At 46.7% G+C, this 23,161-nt stretch overlaps 2 protein-coding genes across 2 annotated transcripts in view; one reads left to right on the top strand and one right to left on the bottom strand.

The window, feature by feature from the left end:
* T265_06535 (hypothetical protein) overlaps positions 1-4,837 on the top strand; it is a gene marked incomplete at both ends in the record, with an annotated part of 10,901 nt that extends 6,064 nt beyond the window's left edge. Inside the window, one exon of the mRNA XM_009171818.1 lies at positions 4,055-4,837. Coding sequence (XP_009170082.1) covers positions 4,055-4,218 — 164 coding nt within the window. The remainder of the gene's footprint in view (positions 1-4,054) is intronic.
* Positions 1-22,448, bottom strand: part of T265_06534 (hypothetical protein) — a gene marked incomplete at both ends in the record, with an annotated part of 28,291 nt that extends 5,843 nt beyond the window's left edge. Inside the window, 3 exons of the mRNA XM_009171817.1 lie at positions 4,059-4,561; positions 9,563-12,982; positions 21,650-22,448. Coding sequence (XP_009170081.1) covers positions 4,412-4,561; positions 9,563-12,982; positions 21,650-22,408 — 4,329 coding nt within the window. The remainder of the gene's footprint in view (positions 1-4,058; positions 4,562-9,562; positions 12,983-21,649) is intronic.
* Positions 22,449-23,161: the final 713 nt, after the last annotated feature.

The following is a 23,161-nucleotide window of genomic DNA, read 5'->3' as shown; positions in this document are numbered from 1 at the left end:
GCTGACGCCTCCCTTCTTACACTTTCACGTTTTCCTTCTTTCACCCTCCCCCACCCAAATTCGAATTCGAATACTCTTCGAGGAGCAGATGGGTGCCACCCGCATATTGCAGATCAACGAGGTCTTCGTCAACAGCTATTTAAACACCGGGGTTTTTATGACCTTCCAGCGTTCACTTCATTAATCCGTCAATCACGAGTGTAATTGGGAATGGAGAAGTGAGCATCCTTGCAGGATACCACTGTATACGGAAACTTTTGGAGAGATCTCTGTAAACACTCACATGCCCAGAAGTCTGAGAATACGAAGTGCTCTAAGTCCTTCCTTGCTGTGCAACCGTGTTAAAAAGAGCAGACCGGTCAACTGAGTCGAATGCGCCTCGTAATCCAGGACTGTTAAAATTGTGGGGCGCTTATAAGTATGACGTCGCTCTAACACCTGGCAGAGTGTAAAGATCTGTTCAATATAAAGCACAATATATATGGGTGTTCGTGAACGCTATTCTTTGAGACAGGGCTGTTTAGATCGTATCTAGTTTCTTCGATTCACGGGTGAGATGTTTGACGTAACAGTGCAAAATATGATTTATAACTGACTTGTATATTTCACCGTGCATTGTTCTTCAAGCTGATAAGCACAACTGAGTTGCAAGCTCTTGATTTTCCAAGCGCGCTCCTTAAGGCACCTTCGGACTGCATTTGCATGCATTTATCTCTGATCGTGCCGAGTCAACGCGCGCAAAACCGAAACATTCGCCATGTGAAGGCAGTTCTTGTCTTTGTATGGTCAACGCCAGATTTCGCATCCCTGTGGTACTTCTGGTACATCCCGTCACACCACTGAACTGACTCCATCCTAACTTTCCTTGAAGGAGATTTTCGTTACTCTGCTTTTTTCGCAACCAATCGGTTGTGCATTGAAGGCGTGGTAGTCCCTCACCTGATTTCTTATGAAACCAGTTTTCTGTGTTTTGCTGGATTATGATCAAATCATTCGACACCATTGAGGCTCGCCTGTTTTCACAAAAAACGGAAATGGATCTGTGCCTAGTCTAGGTGAGGTTGATAGTCATGTTCCGATTGGTTCTCCGAGAGCATTTTTGCGCTTGAGTTACTTGCTACGGGTATCCATGTTGTCGTTCAGAATGATTGCGGGATAAGGTCCCGTGTGGCGTGCATGTGTCATAATAGAAACGCGAAATCTAGTCAAGTGCTCCGCCCTCCGTCGCATCTTTTGTACGAGGTGTCGCGTTAGCCTATAGGGAGTTAATTACAAGTAGTGTGTTAGTTGCTGTATGGATAAAGGGTGACTGGGGTACACTGGCAAAGTGGGCAGGTGCGGGTGGAGACTTCCTTTTTGCTCCCATCTCTGGTTGTTGAATGCCAAGTTTCGATATGTTTGTTTGTCTGCCAGAGTTGTTTAGACTGTCGTTGAATAAATCGCTCTGGATAGTCCTTCGCCAATTTTTTTCTAAATTTCAGTATAGAATGTTAGAGTGTTGACTGATTTGAATCAGTCAGCGTTATGTGTTCTTAGTCTATAGAATATGCTTACCTCAAGGTTGAACGTTGACATTCTTCCACACTTATTTCATTCCTTCTCTTCCCTTAATTATTTTCTTTCTGTGTGTTCGTTGGAAATTAATCATATCAGAAAAAGTTGATCATCGGCTTGGGGTGGATTCCTTGCACACCATGATACATCAACTTTCCGGCTCGGTCTGTTGCATGCTTGAAAAATGCGTCGCTGATACAACTCAGTAATGATTTTCGATAACCTCTTGAGCGAAGCCCCCTGACCCATATAATAAACTTGGAGCGTTGAGTATTTTAGCAAAAGCCGGGTGCTTACTTTTGGCCCTTCCCTTCTGTCGTTCACTACCAATAGTTTTGTATGTGTACCTACGTTTCCCCCAAAATACTCACTGTTTATAAGATAACCGCTCTACTTCCCAGCTGAGTACCTAGACTTACTTTCAAGCCATACGGGCGCTTATCGAAATAAACGTAGTTACTGGATGCGACAAGACAAGAAAATGTCCAAACGTTTTTCACAGCCATTACACGCATTTGTTGAAAACTTGCAAGTGTGGAATTTCCCATGTACACGTTCAAGACCCTAGTCGTGTGTCATTCCAAGCTGACGGAAACTCGGGGGACTGTACCTGCCTAGGAAGAGCAAAACCGGTCGTGAATTGCCGAGGAGCCCTCAGCAATCTGATGAGTAGTCAGTCATTATTATTTTGTGTGCATGACGAATAGCTTTCCTCGAATTCCTCACCCGTCATTCAACGACTCAAAAGTGATCATTTGTCTGTTCACTTCAACCAAACAGGGAAGTTCTCCACTCAGTACGACCAAGCTTGTTTGTATCTTACGTGTAAGATAAAGGTAAGGTAAGAATAGTATACGGGTCCAGTCACAAGTTGACTCATTTTCAGAATGACTGAGGTACACGCAGTGTTAATGATTGGTTCACTAATGGGTAAAATGCATGTGAATATAAGAATCACCATGCGTAAGACAGTGAAGGTTAATATATCCAAAAATATATATCCCGGATAAAGGCTTATTTTACTGATCCCTGTTCTGGAAAATCAAACGGTTTTATCCAGACAAAATGGGTGCCTACTAATAAGCCAAAGTAACTATCGCAGTAAGGGTATTGGGGCTTCAAACACACCGGTGTTGAGAAACATTGCATGGCTGTTTCGCTGGTCACCAGCAATGTGCATCTTACAAGTTATCATACTGATGATCGGTTCCCGGTTGCCAAACGGTGTAATATTCAACCACTAAACGGAAGAAAGTTGGTTCAGATGTCCACAGATTATAGCGAGGAATGCGCTCATAGCCTCTAGCAAGGATGAAACGGCCACGCAGTACGAAATCCATATTTGAAGAGAAATTTACTGTAATCCATGCAGCCAGCCGACATCCCACCTTGTATTGGCCAATTCACACACTGTTTCACCAATGCTTGTTGGAACAAGTGACTTGTCTCCGACCGACCCGATAGTATGTGTCCGGGTTTCCGTTTTGGGACCAAGCGCAGATTTCAGGTCAATTCATGTCTAGCCAATCAGTACGCTGTTGGGACAGTTCGGTAGGATGGCATTTAATCGTTTGCCACTATTAGGTACACAAGCTATAAATATCGCTACATTTCTATTAATGTGTTACCTAGTGACAGAACTGTATCGATTTATCCCAGTCATGGGATTCAGTTACGCTAATGCGACCAATCCACACACGTGAGCTACCATATGCGAACCAGCTGTTCGCGCGATCATATCGAATCACCCTAGGACGATGATCATGCACACGAGCCACGGTGCGTTATCATCGGCGAATGTAATGTAAGAAGGAGAAGATGAGTCGGTGCGCCCGTACATGCAACCTTCGACAAAGGGAAATTCGACTACTACCCGCAGCACAGAAGTAAATTTCCTACTAGTATGAGTGTTTTTCGTCGGTCGTAAATTCTGGGGTAATATACACATGAGGACCCATAGTCTACACAAACGGTAGTCTTATATTTGTGAGCTATTGTTTTGGGGTTTTCAGCAAGCATCAACATATGTACCAACCAGCAGAAAGCCTCGAGTTTAGCGCAGGCCAAGTCGCCAAACAGCGAATTGCCCATTATTGGTGCATACCAAAGTCCAGGTGACTTAACTAGCTTGATCCGGAATTGTCCACGTGATCAAAGTTCTCTAGGCTTGGGATTTTTTTTAGTTGTCTGTGTGCCAGTGTTCGTCCAGAGAAGTGGACGAACAGGCATTGCTCAGTTGTCGATGAGAAGCTATCCTCAGTATTTGGTAACCAGGTACGCTCTGTCGATTGGACTGGTTTTCAGATTAATTCTGTGGCCGAAGTTCTATGGTAATAAGGAAGTTGTACATCAGCTCTTGATCTTAAAGCCCCATTCCATCGAACCGGACCGATCCATTGATACCCCTCCGCTTAAATTTTTTGGGTCGCCAGAGATTTTGACCAGGTTTAGCTAGGGAAGCGCGGATTTTTCATGGGATTTACTTTCACTTTCTTTTCAGGCATGTGGAGCGGAATCGGGCCGAGGATCATCATGATTGGCACACTGACCGCCCTGCAGTGGTTCATCTATGATGGATTCAAAGTCGCCATGGCTCTGCCTCGGCCTCCACCCCCGGTGATGCCGGTATCTTTGCGAGAAAAACTAGAGCATCGGAAGCAGTAACAACCCCTACCATCTCCACCTGTTGTATCTCTTCCTTGCCCACTCTTTAGCTCATGAGGGTGATTTTCTGTGCTAGTTATTAGCCTTCTTGCAATACCAATTCGGTCGTGAAATAATAATACCAATGAGATTGCACAGTCTTGAAATAGAAAGTATTTGTTACTTATATACATGAAAGGTGGTGGGTAGGGAATTAGTCCGAGTCGGTGATGATCCGTCGTCGTCGGCGTTTCTTTGGTTTCGGTGTATTAATAGATGGCTCCTTTGGGCTGCATTGTGCACCGGGATCCTCACTGTCCACACAAAAGCTATCGAGTTGATAGTCGTCATCTTGTTCCGGAGGCTGAAATCCAAAGCAAACATATTTCGTTGTGCAGTGGTCATCGTAATAGTGAGTCTCACAATATAGCATTAAGGCAGTCGTAAAACAAACCCAATAGAGGATTCCTTGATAAACCAGTGGTCAGTCTCGCCGGTTACTCAAGCTGAGCATAGAAAGGACCATGAGGTACGGAGAAACCGCCTATCGCTCCAACTCGAGTATCAACACCGTTTCAGGGTCGCGGGTATGGAACAGCTTGGCAAACACTAGGGACACTCCCGTTTAACTGCCTCTGCGCTATTTTCCGGACATTCATTGAGCTAAAAATAGTAGTCTACCCACATATGTTTAACAATGGATCGTGGCAGCTGGGCGTGCACCACGTGACGAGAGCAGACGACTAACCTGTTCGAACACAGCTTAATCATAAGCTGTAGAAATAGGGCGAGATGGCTCAGTGGTTCGAGCGCGAATTTACTGACTGGAATATCTGTGGTTCGAACCCGACTCTCGACTTCTCCTGTCAAGGCTTGGGAAACCTAGCAGTATCCCAGTACTCGTGCCTCCTTTGGGCGGCATGGCAGTTAGGCACCGAAAGGGTGCTACCAGCTGAACATTTTTATGATTGTTACCTGTAGAAATCCACCGATAATAAACACTGGTGCTCAGCTACCACATGACCATGAAAAAGAATGTCCAAGCACAAATAGGAAAGGGGAAGATTGGATGCCAACAACCTACGCTTTGCAGCAGCAATGAAATGAACGTATCTGCACATCATATCGAGGACGCCAGTGAGATTGGCCCAACGTTTTTTGCGAACACCGTTCGACATGATTGCAACATAGGCCGATAAAGAAACTATCCGGGTAATACGATCAGGAATTAACAGCATGCTTTCCACTAGAACCGGTTACGTGTTCTGTAGGGTTTTTAACCACGTATAAGGCGAATCACGCNTATATATATATATATATGTATATATATAAAGGATTTCCACTGTTACTCTGATTAGCTCAGTCCTAGATCTTGTTTTGCGGATCAGCATGCCCCGTCTCCTACATTCTTGGACCTTGTTGATCCCACCACGCCTCCCTGTCCCTACATAAACTTCGTGCAACAGAGCAACCCTGCGATCCGAAATAATATACATCTAGCATCAAGAAATGACGCTTTTGAGATCCAGTGGTTAGTGTAGGGGCGTTCGGAAACTCCTCGGGCGTCATGCATGGCAATTTGTATCTCTTCCCAATTACGATTAATGTCTTTGAGAAGGTCGTTTTCAAAAACATCGCGTAGCAAGTCTTTGAAGGTTTACTCAAGTCCTGTCTTCGGAAGAGTCCCGACTACTAAATGGAAGTTTACCCGCGAACCAACCTCAACTGCACCTTAATTTGATTTCAATGGGAACCTGTGTCCTGTCAGGAAGGCCTACTTACGTTTACTCTGAAAATTACTTCGAATGAGAATTTGGTCCGAATCAATACTTGTATTCCGGGCGCACATTGGGCTCGCCACCAGTAGCTAACAGCCACGCGATCGATTCGGCTGCACGGTTTTTCGGCAGTAGGAGGGCCACAGTGGCACAACGGCTTCCACTACGCAGCACTGCTGAGGAACAACTGGTGATCAGCACGAAGTTACAAATGACGGTCACCGGTATCATCAAGACTATAGCAGGAATTTGATATCGGAAAATGACGGGTCGATAGGTTCCCAGGTTTTTCACCCTAAAACAGACTGGTGAAGACAACCGAAGTTTGTTCCAGCAGACTTGGATGTCATATTCATCAACACTGAAATTGGCTTGAAAAGACGGCTACACTGCACGAACAAGCACAGCACTAGTAGAACAAGGGTCGACTGCAAGCCTGTCGAACAAATGTCTAGATGTACGCCTCGAAATGAAGGCAAGTTTCGTTAAGTATGGTACAGGAGATCCGCTAATCAATTGATGCGGATAAACCAGAGTATTCCAAAAAAGCAAGAGGACAGCAGTTTGCCGTGAGAATGAGAACCAACTAACCGATTGCATAAGCAGAAATCATTCTGCATTTTACGCTTCTTTGGCTCCCAGATACATTGACTTATTCAAATGTCAAATGCATGTGTGTTGTGGGACATTCGGACAGAACTGATGGTTCAAAAGCTACGGGAAGGTGTTATGGTTTTATGCTTTAGGCTGTGCCTCCCGAGGAACGTGATTTTGGTCTATCCCGAAAGTGTACGCTCCTCTAGGAACGCAACGCGTTTCTCCTGAATACCTGAGAGGAACAAACAGATGATAGCTATCACGGAAAAAAACGTGAGATAAGGCGAGTGATGTCCTCTTTCTTCGCAAAAGCCGTTGCCTAGGTTTCCATAAAAGTTATTCTTACAGTGGAGACTTAGAGTGCATTGTTTACTGTTAGGTGACATCTGGTAAACGGATCATGAGAGGACGCAGTTTGGTCGCATGACCTCCTACGATCAACGGCGCTCAGCATCTGATTCAAGCGGAGTGTCCCATGAACTGCACTGATTGCACGTGTGCGCGGTTACGACGTGCGGCGCGAAGTTAGATAAAAATATACGGTGTTACCTTCAAATCTGAGACAATGTGAGGTAGATCAGGACAGTGACGGAAAAAATGCAGGGAACAAACTCCCTCAAAAGATAATGCGCTAAGCGAGTTTTTGGACTGACAATCCTTTGCTGACCTGGTCGATATTGCGGTCCAGTTACTGGACAGCTGACTGAGATGCGAACCGAGTTGCGCAACGGAACTGTCAGCTTCGAAGATAGAAGTATTTCTGTCTCTCTGTTTGATATGGTTGTCTCATTGCCCAATAAGTTTGTCTCCGACTAGATCGCAACAGTGATTTTCGAAGGTTTCCAAACTCTAAGCGATCGTGTAAATTTTCGTGTGTTCATAACCTGATCAAGGATTACACCTGGTGGCGAATTGAACAAGCAGAGCAGAGGTTGTGACAAAAATACTCCTTAGCTTAGGTGTATAATGAATCCACAACCGCAAAATCTAGTGCAAATGATCTCTTGGGTAGGGAGAACAGATTAGGTTGCTGCTTTCATCAGTGTTTCGTTCCTTGTGAACTGACAAATCCAGTTTACTGGTGAGACTGACCTCAAGGACTTGTGAGTATGGTCGTGCACATGAGCTTTTGTCATTCTGACTCAGAACAATGCGTTTTGCAATCTGAAAGACCGTGTTCAGTGGCTAGGTGATTAAATGAATGAAACGAATCACTAGAGATGGATGTTGCGCGGCATCCCGATGCAGCTGCGCAACTCGGACGGGCCGAAACCAGGTCCAAGGTATTTCTAATGACGACGTCAAAACACCCAACGAATCTCGTGGATGGAAAACACGAACAATGACAAACAACTTTAAGGTAAAGAGAGTCGTTCAGCCGTAACACCNGCCACCCGAGGGTTGCACGAGGGCTGGGATACTGCCAGGTTGCCCAAGCCTAGACAAGAGAAATCGAGAGGCAGAGGTCGGGTTCGAACCACGGACATTCCGGTCAGTGAATTCTCGCTCTAACCACTTGGAACATCTCGCCCCCTAAGGTAAAAAGGGCGCACTACTCTGCATTATCTATTTTTTAAAACCGCCTTTCATTAACACGGCGATCAGGTTTACTCCAAATCTTGAAGAACTCATGCAAAGAATCAAGTTTGTAAAAGAACCAAATCCACTGGCTGCGGAGCTATTCTGGTTGAAAATTGCGACTCTGTTGTTCGGACGAAAACCATCCAGCGTGGGACGACAGTAAACACATTCGATCCTATAATGCAGACATGCAGTCGAACGGACGCACCGTCTAGTGTGCTCTAGATAATGGCTTTGTGTTGCTACGGATGGTAGTGATCGACATTTGTGCCGCACCTTCGGCTGCAGAACCGCATGAACAACAGATGTAGTTGATTTTCACGTTCGGACCACTTACATGTCGCACCGTCAACGTCGATACATCCATTCAACCAGAGTGAAGCTACCTAAAACCATGAGGAGGAAAGAACAGTGCACACAGGAGTATCACGCAACAGACACCCTTGGGTACCCATACACCCGCGTGTGCATTCAGACAATCTGGACAGAAAATAAACAGGACACAAATTAGCGACATCGACTAGTATTATGTCGGGGTCAATCCTACCGGGTATTCATGGTTTCGATCATGCAACCCGGCACTATCAGAGGCGATTTGTGAAAACAAGTCTAGCCAATAAGCTCCCTCGTTCATCGATCAGATGGGTGCCTGTATAGTCGGTTTATCAAACTCATTTTGTCACACCTTATCAAGTAACGAAGAGTAGTCTAGTGACCAGACCTGCCTATCTTCTGAATTGTTATGTATGTATTCCCAGCCTCGACTATCAAGCCGTTCCCTCCAACCACCATCGCGAAACAGAACAGGAAAGTGGTAGAGCCAAGGTTCCTGTCAGTCAGTGGATGAGATTGTCGAGCTTCGCCAACCGTTTCACTGAATACACGAAAGAGGAACTGGTCCGACCAGATAATAATAATAATCATTCAGCTGTAACATACTTTCGGTGCCTAGCTGCCATGCCACCCGGAGGAAGCATGAGGGCTGAAATACTGCCAGGTCGCCCAGGCCTAGACAGGGGAGGTCGAGTGGCAGAGGTCGGGTTCGAACCACGGACCTTCCGGTCAGTAAATTCGCGCTCTAACCACTTAGACCATCTCGCCTCTGATCAGATAACCAAATAACGAAATTAGTTGAGCTGTAGTAAGCCTATTTTGACCACAAATCCTCCAGCCCTAACATCCTCGGCGTCTGCCTGCCATGTGAAGGAGCAAAAGCGCTGAGATATTTCCAAGTTACCCAGGCCTAGGCAGGAGCAGTCGATGTGCATGGATGTGGTTTCGAACCATGGACCTTCCGGTCAGTAAATTTGTGCCTCAACCACCGAGCAATTTTGAGCTTAGAACAAACTTCTAACCGGGGCTTGCAACCGAATTCTTTTTTTGGAAAATTCAGAGAAGTTAAGGCTTACCTGAGAAAATATAAAATCCTCAGAATCGCTGTCGATCGTCGCCAAACGCGTCCCGGGCCATGGTTGCTCTCTAGATCTTTGGTGCAGTACATTCGCAGACGCGGAATGAAACGCTGCTCCCAGAAGCTTCGATGAGGTTTTGCTAGGGACTGCCGAATCCCCACATACAGACGCTTTAACAAAGCCAACAGGAGGGCTTCGGATTGACTGCAAGTACACCCCAATCATATTCGATGTGTCCAGTCGACTTGAGCTACGTTCATCAGGCTCCGCTGTAGCACGGCTGTCGTCGATAAAGCTCTCGTCGTACACATCTAGTCCCGTACCGTCGAACTCATCCGCAGAATTTCCATCGCCTGCCTCCGCTTGGGTTAGAAGGAAACGATGAGCATGATTGCGTCCTTTTGCTGCTCTATTCATCCGGAAAGCTATCGGACTGGAAGAGTTCGAATATTTCTGATCTGTGTTTGACTGGTGTTGTGACAAATTGGTTGTATCCTCTTCCAATGGTCCAGTATGCGACTGTTCGGATGTCACAGTGGAATGAGTAAGGCAATCCCCTTTCGCACCCACCGTAAGTTCGTCCACATCTTGGACTGGAATTGGTGACCAGCTAAACTGAGACGGGAGCTCAAACGCGTCTGGTTCCCTCGGAGATCCATGAGGAGTAGAATGAGATTTCGTGACTGGATCTGGGTCTGTTGGCACACTACTAGTAACGCGTTGTGATGGGGCGAGAAAATCCTCCCCAAATTCTTCACCCAACTGCAGTTTAGTACCGAAATTTAAGGTATCTGATTTCGAAGGTGTGGGGCACAGCGGACCAGTAAAGACAACACTATGTCGTAAAAATGTATCCGTCGGAGGAGGAGGCTGATCATCTAGCCTATCATCAAATAATCCGGAGAAGTCCAGACGAATAGTTGACCGATCCAAAATTGCTAATGCATCGGTCAAATTTATCTGACTAACACTTCCCCTGAGGTCCGGTCGCCGGTATGTCGGGGACTTTGGTCGTGGAGTACTACGGGCAACTGCACTTAGGTTTAACTGCTTTGGAGATGCAAGGCGAAATGCCGCAGCCAGACCAACCTGTGGTGTACCGACCAGAGGACTACCCAAAGTGTTCTTCGGAGCTTGATTTGCGGTCGGCTTGGCCATATCTGTCTCCGGCATTGCATCATTCTGAGTAAAATCTCCTTCAATTGCCTCTAGTAAACTTTTATCTACCCACTGTTCCAAGCCCATAACCGATGGGATCTCCAGAGGTTGGTCCACTTTCGGTGGCAGTGCAACTTTCGGACGCTCGGGCTCGTTCGTTCGCAACAGCCTTTCCCATGCGGACTGCAACAAAACCGGACTTATTCGCCCAGGTGATGTAATCCCGGACTGCATGAGGTTACGCGCCACATCAATCAACCGTGAATAATCGAAATGATCAGCACTAACAACGGGAAAAAACAACTTTCCGCTAACCAAACCCTTCGCCAATTGCGGCATTTTTAGCATTGTGGCTGTGAAACTTTCGCGAAGTGCATTACAGTCGTCTGACTCTGGATTCGCATTCTTCATATCCCCGTTTGTTTTCAACATGGGTTCCGCCTGACTCGATTCAAGATCCGCATTAGCGACTGGATTAGGAGGCAGCGTCCTATCCACATCCACGGATCGGAGTCCCAGTGCATGGTAAGACAGTTGGGTTTCGCCACGTCGATGTAGTTCAATCAAGTGTAACACGGAAACCAGATGACGTGAGGAAGTCGACGAACCTACTTTTCCGCGAGCGCTTAGTCTCGATTGCAAACAGGTGCGCAAAGAAGCTAAACGTTTCGGAGAAGTTAGGTCGTACAGTTGAGTCAACTGTGGATATTCCGATTTCCAATTGGAGTTAGTTCCAACGCAAAGAGAGAGCAAGGATGAGGGTCCGACGGGTGTTAATCTCAGATTAATATGAGACAAACCAACAGCATCTGCATGAGATCGAGCTTCATCAGATGTCCCACCTGATGGGCGGCTTTTTCCTGCTCGTGACGGACGTTTTCGGCAGCTTGATTCATTCGATACTGTAGGGAGCACGGTGTCTTTTATAGAGACCTCGGGCTGCAAAACACGGAAATCCACTTCCGGAGTAATCCCCAAGGGTATCATCCGTGGATTGTGAGGATAAAAGGCCAGACGTTTGTACGCACCACCTTCCAGAAGAGCCTTGTGAACAGTAGACGTTCGAGCCATGCTAACAGCATGGTTTCGTTCCTCTCTGCCTTCCGTCAAAAGCATCACGATACGGCCCAAACGCTGACGTCCAGTCCGACCGAGACGTTGCATCAATCGCACGGGAGACTTGAAGGCATCAAAGCATATTATCAAATCCACCTGGCCGACATCCAGACCCTCCTCTCCGACACATGTTGAAACCAGGGTGTTGTAGACTCCTTTACGAAAAGCATCCATGACTCGAAGCTGGTCGCGTTGCGAAATGCCCCCAGAAGTGAGGCGGTTAGAGGACATCAAAGGTGGTGTACTCAGTTTTGCGTCTGGACCGGACCCGGCAAGCACTGGTGACCGGTTTGTTCCGGAGCCCTGGCCGATAAAAGAAGCTGGCCGAACTAGTGGACGTAGTTGCTTGAGCATGTGCATAATCTCCTCAACAGAGTCCCGAAACTGACTGAAGACAATCACGCGCGTCTCACCCTGCGCAATGGGCGCATGCGAGCGGAAGTGTTGCACTAGCAGTTCTTTCAATTTTTCCAGTTTCGGATGACCTCCCACAAATGGTGTCTGAGTGGAACTTGGATTATCCGCATCGGGCGCAGATTTGAAGCGTGTGACCAAGTCTGACCACAATTGCTCCACGCCAGACAAACGCATCATCTCCGCACGTACTGAAGCACTTGCACGCTGCCCGTTGAGCACGCCGCCCAAATACTGGTATAACGGACGAAGTCCATGCTGGTCTAACAATTCCATGGCATGCAGTAAACAAATGACCGACCCGAAATCACACTGAACAGCACCCGCATCGATGGAAGACAGCTGGGCAGCGTTCGGCCCGGAAGACCATTCTTCACGAGCCTTGATCACAGTGAACTTGGCTATTCGCTCCGGACGTAAATCACCCATCCCTTGTCGAAGTGCTCCGCGCAGACGCAGACGCTCCAGTGGTATACGAGCACATTCAATCAGTTGACTGCGGAAGCGATTGAGCTCTGGGCCCAACGGAACCACAATCGTCTCCAACTGGCGATGTTGTGTGTACCGCTTCACATCCACGCTGGTGTCTGTGCGTAGTTCCAGATGGGAAATCAGCAAATTAGCCAGAATGGTTTGAACGCCTTGAATATCTGACGCTGGGGTAGCCGAAAGCGCGACAACGCGAAACAATCGGTGGTTATGTGGCGGTGCAGTCAGAAGTCGGATAACCTGTGAAAGAAAACGAAAAACCCCGGTTAAAACCGCGCAACACGGAATACGTGGAAGTCTATCGCAACAGTGTCACAATACACCCCAGTAGTGAATAAATCAATAAAAAATCGTTCAGCCGTAGCACTGTTTCGGTGCCTAACTGCCATGCCACCCGAAGGAAGTACAAGGGCTGAGATACTGCCAGGTTGCCCAAGCCTAGACAGGGGAAGCTGAGAGGCAGAGGTCGGGTTCGAACCACGGACCTTCCGGTCAGTTAATTCGCGCCCTAACCACTTTGTCCATCTCGCCCCCACCAAATCAATAAAACTGAGAGATTCACTGTAGTGTGACCAAGATAGATGTGTTACGCCATTTCAGCTTCATAACTATACGACAACCGAAATACCCCAACGTGAAAAGTGCTGTGTGACAGTGAGAAATACAGATCAGTAGTCTCCCCATCATCCTTACGCGGATTCAATTTGGGTCCGATTAAAACGCCTGATCAGATACATCTGCAAATGCAAATTTCACGATGTAGCTAGGAAGAACGTCCTGACGGGAATCCATTATATGTTAGATGAAGAGTTCATCTTTGTTAGGCGGCCGTATTCGTTGACAAAAAATGGTGCACTCGCTGGCATGCAAAGACTTCGCTATCCGAACACACATGATTAGAACACGATCTGTAGTGAAGGCAATCTGACCAAAAAACGAGTGGTGGTGGGCGTTTTGGAAAGCCGCGGACTGGGGGCTCAGCAAAGGACTTCAACGGATCATCAAATGCTCATTTTCCCCACCAATCCCCGCAGCTAAATTGGTGCTTTCTGTCCGTATACCGCTTTCGAAACTCTTGTAACCCGGTCGGAATCCGGGAAGTCTGTTTCCTGACAATACTTCAGCCTTATCACATGTTTGCCTGTCTAATTTGGGAAGGCAGAGTGTTCCGAATGCACTGAGGTTTGAAATACTAACAAGAGTTGTTTGCACGGTATTTCAGAACTAGTGCAGTTAGAGCTCTAATCTTTACAGCGTCACCTCATAGAAGAGCAAATCTAACATTAGACCACGTCAGAGAGACCTCGATCCACGACCGACTGCGTTAGACAACCCACGTCGAATTCTTGGAAACCACTACAAGACTCAGCAACAAGCCGCTACTTCATTCAATGATTTACGCGAAACGTTTCGTTAGGGCAATAGATATTGTCATTGTTCTATTCCAAAAGCTAAGAGTGTGTCTAGTAAGATGCTGAATATCATCCGGACTTATTAGTGAACCACAAAAGCCTTGATGCCCTCAGCTACTTTTCTGAGGCACATTTAGGCTTCGGACCTTGACTATGCTTACGATGTCGTGGCCCTGAGGAGAGGCTAAAGAAGAACGACTGTCATACGAATATTTGAGATTCGCCAACTTCTAGAATGATCGAACATAGCAAGAATTGGGCAACCGACTGCCAGGAAAACATTTCTGCAGCTCCATAGCGCTCTATAAAAAGAAACCAAAAGCAGCCTTCGAGCTGAACTCCGCTTCTACAATGCAACTATTTGTTTGAGATATGCTGAAATAGAACTGTGAGGTATGTTCATAAAGGAAACTACTCACAAGGTTGCTGAAAACTCGTCGACAGCCCACGACCGGTTTCGCCCTTCTTGGGGCTCACCAGGTAGGCACAGTCCACAAGTTTCCGTCAACCTAATGTTCTACTTGAACCCAATTTGGACTGATTTCGAGGGATAGGTCTTTTCCCAGTTGATGACTCTCACAACCTTCAACTAAAATATCATTTGCGAACACTGGATGCACATCGGGACCACAGTACCATAGAACGCTGTCATGATATTACAAGCCTTTATAATTGGATCCAGTGGCACGACGGTTTGAGCGTGTCCTCCACGACCCAAAGTCTAAATTGTCCCCATCACTACTGACCTGTTGAGGATGATACTGTCGCGCAGCAGGAGAACCTGAAAACGTGACCCTCAACAGTCAGGGTGGAGGTTGAGCTACTGACTATCCAGATCGGGTGCTGTACTTTTCAGACTACCCTGGGGCCAAATCGTTCGTTCAACCACAGCATCCTCTATAAAAGGTTTCCCGGGATGCGGGTACGGTACCAAGTTTGGTTGAAAGGGGACCGCGGAGATAAATCATGATACGATCGGTCACCAACTGAGGCTAGTAGTCAATGATTTACTGGAATACCTGATCAAATATTCAGGGTGAATTTCACACCAACTACAAGGATAAACCGACTCAGTTAGGTAGTTCAACATGGATATACTTAAGCTTCCAGTGAATACGCTCCACCTAAACATATTGTGTGCAACATGACACCAGTTGACTACCTGACGGCTCCTCCACAAATAACACCCGCCACGCCCGTATACATCAACCTCAAGCCTGCCGAAAACAGATTATCCCCCTAATGCATTCAGACAGCCACACAAAGCAAAAATACCTGTTTCACGAAAGAAAATCGAAAAGAAAAGCCATCAATCAGGCCAGAAATCTCTGAACTTTTAGATCTCCGTTTCATAAGCCTAGATTCATCTTCCGCGTGAAGATGGGAAAAAAGGTACGAAAAGGTATTCGTGTATATGTTCGATTGTTTCACGAAAACGTCACGTGAGATAGGCGTCACTGATGCGAAAACTGATCGCCAATTCCTTGCTGTCCTGGTTTTCGACATTTCCAAACAGTCAAACAAAAAGTTCGGAAAAATTCTTGCTGTAGTCAACCCCGGGCAAGCTGGTCTCCAACACTGATCAGAGAACCCTCCGGTTGCACAAACTTGAAAGACCTACCGATTAGGTCTGATATCTGAATAATGCTCCAAAGTGAAAACGGGCAAAAGCGTTTGGCGACTATCTATGTATCAAAAAACGTGTACCCCTTTATTAGGAGTGTTTCCTCGCTGATGGCGAATGATTTCTCGGCGTGCGTGAATTTCGGTTTCCTGGGATAGGACAAATGTACCACCCGGAACACGACATGAGAGACACAGCAGAGATCTTACACTGGACGGTGAGCCGTGATGGTTACTAATAGGGTGTTCACACACACACACACACAGTGAAAGCCGCGGCCACGTGCGAAAACGTCGGTTCGATAATTTTTCGGTGTTGTGATTGGTTCATGTACACTGGGCACTGGATGATTCATCCCCTTTTTCGCTGGTCAATGTTTGTTCAGCATGTCTGCATCACGGTGAGTCGACACCCTGTTGCACCTTGTACAATTTCGCTCAGTGGTGAATGGGCATATCGTTGTTTGTCCATCTTTTGATATAAAAACTAGGATGTACACCAGTTACAACCAGTCGAACGGCCACCAACACAGACAAACACGTCCTCAAAGTTGCATCGGACTTCACGCGCTTGGACCTGAACTCTGAGATACCCCTCAATGACAGCAACTGAACACGTAAACATGAGAAAGGGAACAAATGTGAAGTGAGTATAGAAGACAGGGTTGGTTGAGGGCAAGATGACAGACCCAGTCCGCACATTTTTTGACAACCTAACCCGATGGTTTGGCCAAACTCGGCTGGGATCTTGTCAAACAGATTGAGTACCATGTGGTGCATAATATGGAAGCTTTAACGTCAAAACACAACACAGTGGAATAAGATGTTATAACCCGACGTTTCGGTTGCTGTGGGCAACCTATTCAAAGATTTCCACAATCAATCAATGAAGAAGGTTGCCCACGACAATCGAAACTTCGGACTATAAAATCTTATTCCACTACGCTGTGTTCTGACCATAAAGCTTCCATTAGAGTAGGGACCTGATACGAAATAACCGAAGACCACAGGAAGGACTGACAAAGACAATAAACACGTGGCTAATTGTTCCACCGGAACAAGATGAAATTGAACAACTTGTCCGTGGTCTTCATATCGTAAACAACATAAAAACACTGATCACAAACGGCAGGAAAGCATTGGCTCTATGGTCTAGCAGAGGAATTATGAAATGTTTGTTAGTCGGGTCATGTAAGGAGCTAAGTGACGCACAACGGGAATTCCATGAACATTGAAAAGGTGCCAAGATCCCAAAACATCGTGCTTGACAGCAGTGGCTTTCTTTTTTGCCACGTAATGACCGGAGACATTTTGACAACAAGACTGAGAGAAGTAAACTGGGCGAAGACCACTTCGGGACTGACCAATCACAGTAGAGCTACCAGATGCGGTTTAGAAACTATATAAGCAGAAGAGGAGTTCACCCACTCAACCCGCACTGTCACCTCGATTGGTGATGAGACTTTTGCAATCCATTTGCCGAGCTGGAAGAACATCTCGTTCGGTAGATGGTGACTGCACACGTGCGACGGTCACACTCGCCGTATTTCCCGCTCTACCGATTCTGGCTCATTGGTAAGTGCTCGATTACGAAACACTTGCTGGGCACATGCCACTGGCAATAACTGCGCTGCTGCAAGTAGGGTGGTGGCCGAAAGCCTGAAGAAGCCCTGTGGCTTCGAACTAGTGTCTACGGTTTATAGCTGTGTCTTAGAACCGTTCTCATAACTGGTTTATAGGAAAGATGAATCAGCTTCAAAAATTTGCATCTGAAGCAAGTTAGTGGACATATCTCGCATTTGGATAACGTGTGGGTGCTAAAGTGATGACACAACCACCGTCTTATCACCAGGAACCGGTGAGATGACAAAAACAGACTAAAAGCCTAGACATACTGATCAAAGCAACCTGTTGCTAGAATATCAACAATCACCTTTCGGTGCCTAGCTGCCATGCTATACAAAGGAAGAGCGAGGGCTGAGATACTGCTGGATTATCCAAGCCTAGACGGGAACAGTCGAGATGCAGAGGTCAAGTTCGAACCGAACGGACCTCCCGGTAAGTACATTTGAGTCATGAACCATCAGAACGACGTCGACCGCGAATCGATCAGATCAGGCTAACAGAACCTGTGTAGCCGCTTTCTAGTTGCACACACAAAATTGACGTTGCATTGATTCACATAGCGAGACTAAACGTGCATCAAATTTGTCACGGCTTCAGACACAAGACAGTCACCAGAAGTTCTCCGTAACCTTGCGGATAACGTCCGTAACAGGCAAACGCCTCCACTAACGAGCTTATTTATCATAAGTGAGGTAAGTGAAGCTGTAGTATGTCATAGTCACGAACCCAACTTATTCCCCAGCAGCAGTGAATGTGCCGCTGTAGACAGGCATTTGGACAGGTTCTGAGCGCTAGTAACGCCGCACGACAGTCTTGATTTCCTACGCTCCCATTGGGCCCAGGAAATTCAAATTTCAACCCACGTTATGCCTAAATTTACTACTGATTTCGATTTGGTACGCCGCGTGCAAATAGTTATTCAGGCCACTCCAACGATCTCATCTATTGACTGCTCCTGGGAGAGAAGCAACATAACAGTTCATTAGACAAGTAGTTTTTGCTATCGTTGGTACAGGAATAAATCGATGTTCCAACAAGGCAGGCACGCAATGCATTACCATCATGATCATCAACTGGGAAAACTGCCTACGTGCCGTACAGTGGCTATAGCTGCCCCAGTTGTACCGTTGATTTCGAGGTACAGTAGACAGCGGTAGCATTGGAGGCGGTAGTTGATATGAGCTGAACCACCTCCTCGTGGTGCCGACCGGTCTTATCGTTAGGGAGATAGGGAGGGGAGCAATGCAGTGGAGGCAAAAGCTCGGGTGCATGAGCAACAATGAGGACGCGACTGGGCTATGTCTGACAACGCCTCTAACCACTCATGTGCCGCACCTCTAGTTCCCCAGCGACTAGCGCACCTGAGTTTGTTTTCATACTTCGCTGCCAAGTAATTGTTTGACCTCCCCTGGCTCACCATTTTTCACGTGCAGACATTTCACGATGGTGAAACATGAAAATCTGCTGACGTCCTTGACGCCTAGCGGCCAGATTTCCGAGCCGTACAATAATATAGGGCGTACCGCAGCATTGTAAACTCGACCCTTGACGGACAAACTGATGTCATGCCTACGCCACAGGTGACGCAGGTTCACGAAAACTGCTCTGGCCTTCCTAATCCGGAGCGAAATATCATCCTTCGAGAGACCAACGGGAGTGATACAGCTGCCCAGGTAGACAAACTTGTCTACTACCTCAATCGGCTCATCCGCAAACATGAGGTTCTGGTCCGCCCCCCCCCCCTCCGTCCTACCACATGACTTCACACTTTGCAGGTGGGAAGCGCATGTCAAGCCCTGAGGCAGAATTATCTAGATTATTTAATATTGTTTGCAGTACCACGGTATCACATCCAAGAAAGCTATATCGTTTGCGTACTCGATATCTGTGAGCGGACGCCACGGGAGAACTTCGACCCCACAGGCATTAAAGGCTGGTAGTGAGTCTCCCATGATCGCATCAGTGACTAAATTAAAGAGGGATGGTGGAAGAGGACAGCCCTGTCTGACATCAGTTGATGTGGTGAACTCAAGCGAGAGCTTCCCGTAGACCTTCACACGTCCTCGGGAGCTGGCGTACAGCGCCTCAAGGAAGATCAAGTATTTATGGGGAACACCTTTGATCCACAAACACTGCCATAGTGCCTGACGGTTCACAGAGTCAAAGGCAGCTTTCAAATCAAGACCACCATTGTCGGTCACTGAAAGCAGTTTCGCTGTTCTGTCGGAGGATGGAAATGTGATCGGGGCATCCTCTTGTTAGACGGAGCCCAGCTTGGTTTTCACGGATGCTCTGTAGCAAAATTTAACCGAGCATTTCACTGACCAATTTTATGAAGCATGCTTTCAAGTGATTGACCGCAAACACTACAGGGTATTGCAAAGCGAAAGTTGCAGAGGACCGTCAATAATCAGATGACAAGCCAGGACCTTGTATATGAAAACAAGTCATTCCGTTTGTGTACGAGCGTGCTCAGAAGGTTCACGCCGAACATTCCCCAGTTGGGTGTGTTCTTGATTAACTAGAATACAAATGTAGCACAAGCAGGTGCGCGGAACGTCATACAGAAATGAATAAAACAGATGATACTGATTGTTCAGCTGTAACACCTTTTAGGTGTCTAGCTGCCATGCCACCCGAAGAGACCACAAGGACTGGGATACTGCCAGCCTGCCCAAGCCTAGACAGAGGAAGTAGGGATGCAGAGGTCGGGTTCCAATTACGAACCTTCCGGTCAGTAAATTCGCGCTCTAACCACTGAACTATTTACTTTATCATAAAGTATGAAGTCGCGAATGGGAAAAAGTGGTGTTCAGTGATGAAAACAGGGACGGTCCAGACAGGAAAAGATAACCGAATTCAAAATGAACAAACGGAAGATCTTTTATGGTTTAATCGTTCGGCTGTAGCACCCTTTCGGTGCCTAGCTGCCATGCCACGTGAAGGAGGCACGAGGGCTGCGATATTGCCAGGTTGCCCAAGCCTAGGCAGGGGAAGTCGAGAGGCAGAGGTCGGGTTCGAACCACTGACCTTTCGGTAAGTAAATTCGCGCTCTAACCACTTGGTCCATCTCGCCCCCGTTTTATGGTTTAGGTTCCAAGTTGTCGCAAACGAACGTTTACCGACCACCTATTCGTATTGGTCTACGAAGAACGGTCACGTTTCAATGCGTACTCCCTGATTAACGAGATCATTGTTTCTCTCTCAGGCATAATCGCATGCAAAAAACATATGGGACACTATGACAAGGCCTTTATACAGCTAAAAAAGAAACTTCGACTCCTTGGACAGATTGAAGAGGACAGTCATAGACGTGCAGTGGAATTTGAATGCAAGACTTACGCATATTTGCACGAGAGGGATACGAAAACTTGAACTTTCGGTGATGGACCATGGGATGTCAGACATGTCACTCCCACTCCCTCCCAAATTGTGTTGACTTTTGGATTCGTTATATTCCTCCTATCTAACAACCCTTCCTCCCAAGTACGACCGGTGGCTATGCACAGCTAGCGCACTGTTAGACTGACCCTAACCCAATAACGCGATCACCCTTACAACACAAATGAAGTTGCTTGGGTTTTGCAAGGTGATGACAGAGAGGAAGGGCTAGATGTTCGAACTATCCCCAAAGGTGCCTCTCGCCCTTTCAATACGCAACGCACTGTGCCGGGGTCTTGTGCATACCGAATCGAGGCACGCCCAAAAATCAACACACAGCTACCTTGAAATGTGTTGAGAATGGAAATGACGAAAAACGTAGGGCCTCAATAGCCTCTCTTAAAGCATGTGTACGGAGTACACTTCCCGTACTTTATTGGGTAATCAATCATTGACAAAGAAGGCTGTAATATCACAACGCTAGTCGTCCAAAGACCAAGGCCGAGACCGATGGCAGAGTAGCCTCTCAGTAGAATCTACCGTAATGGTTCTACACAAACCGAGCCGGTCAAGATTACCGGTGGGTATTCAAATTTCCACCGGTGGAAGCAAATCGGTTCCTGAACCCAGGTAAACCTTACTGCGGACCTTCATTCTGTTGGAAGCACCCTTGTCACATGAAGAAATCGATGAAGCTTCCATCAATTTCAGATGTAATTCAAGAGGAATACGGCGTGGTCAGGTCTATTTGATTACCTGCGACACACAAACCAGCAAATTAAGGTACTTTGATATGCGATTAACACGTTTTGGGAAAAGATGTTGCAAACGAATGAGTCAATTTGAAAACTCCCAATCGGCTTACCTGGCAATATGCATGATTTCCAGTTGCCTTGTGTGCCTCGTCAAAAATTAACAACCGTAAATCTGCAGAAGGACATACACCAGCCTGTAGGTCGTTCATCAACACTTGGGGAGTTAGAAAAAACGCACGTAGGTTAGACCACAGTCGTTGACGTTTGGCTTGCGGTGTTGAACCGGTAAGTTCGATTGCAGTATCAGATGATAGACCAAGCAGACGTCCACAAGCGGTCAGCTGTTGAGCTACAAGAGGTCTTGTGGGTGCCATAAACACCGACTTTCCATGCGGATACCATCGTAGAAAATTGTACATTACCACGGCAGCTACCAAAGTTTTCCCAAGACCGGTTGGTAGACAAACAAGGGTGTTTTTGTACAGACATTGTTCGGTTATGTGAAACTGGTAGTCACGAATATTGACATTCAAAGGATAGATCCAAGTACGGCCAGCCTCGGTATCAAACCCTGCCAGATGGTCTGAATCGTTACCTGTCGGCCGATAGGCGATCGGCGGACGAGAACGGAGTGCAGCAATAGCAGACTCCTGATTGACAACAGGACTGACTTCGCTATTGTCAACATACTGGTCTAATAGCGTGGCTAATAGGTGATCATCGGCGTCTGCACCAATATCTCTGATTGCAGAGTCTGGCGGTGTTCGAGGGGTACTTGTTGTTGTGGAGGTGATGGCTGATGGCTGGCTTCGTCCAAACGGTTTGCTGAGAGCGCGTGTCCATGACTGAATAAGGGACGTTTGCTTCATAGACAGATGAACCCATTCAGATAAACAAAGTTGGTATCTCCTGAAACAAATAATTAATAAACAGGCCGCATTATTGGGCGATAAAACGGAGATAACCCTAATGATGTTTGTACTCCAGTGAATCTGGTGTCACAAATTAAACAAGGAGGTGGGCCTGCAGTGGAAGACTCCGCCAGAAAGCAGTATCGCTGAGATAGCCACAACCAATGAGAGACGAAAAGGGGCAAAACAAAAGCGCAAGGGAGGCTGAAACCAAGAGTAAGTAGTCGAGTGTTTGTGCACACGTTGACAGCACAATCGTGTGTCATAGTTGGCCATGTGTGGAATTAGGTCAGATACGGTATCGATCTAAAACAACGCCGAAAGGAAACACCGGCTGGAATGTTTTGATGTACAGAGAGAGATGCTTGAAGACCGGCACAGACTACCTGGATTGTACTTTGTGGTAAGCACACCAACTTCAATAGATCGGAGGGTATTGTTATTGGGCTCGGAATTAAAATCGCTTAAAAGAGTGCCTACAAAATTTCGCAAAGGGCACTTCAGAGGGACAAGCATGCCATTGACTGTTTCTATTCCGGACACCTTCAATCAAACTCAAACAGACATATTTTACATGTGAAAGTAGACGGGAAGACCAGCTGCTCTTTCGTGACATGGAGCTGACGAAAGCCTAAGGTGGGCAGATACAAAACGAAGCGTCTTTTGCAAACCCATGTGGACAGGATAGTACGCACATTTTCGCAGGTTTTT

Source organism: Opisthorchis viverrini (genome assembly GCF_000715545.1).
Source record: "Opisthorchis viverrini unplaced genomic scaffold opera_v5_135, whole genome shotgun sequence".
In the NCBI taxonomy this organism is placed as follows: domain Eukaryota; kingdom Metazoa; phylum Platyhelminthes; class Trematoda; order Opisthorchiida; family Opisthorchiidae; genus Opisthorchis; species Opisthorchis viverrini.
Note: the sequence above shows the minus strand (reverse complement) of the source record. Positions and strands in the feature narration are given on the sequence as shown.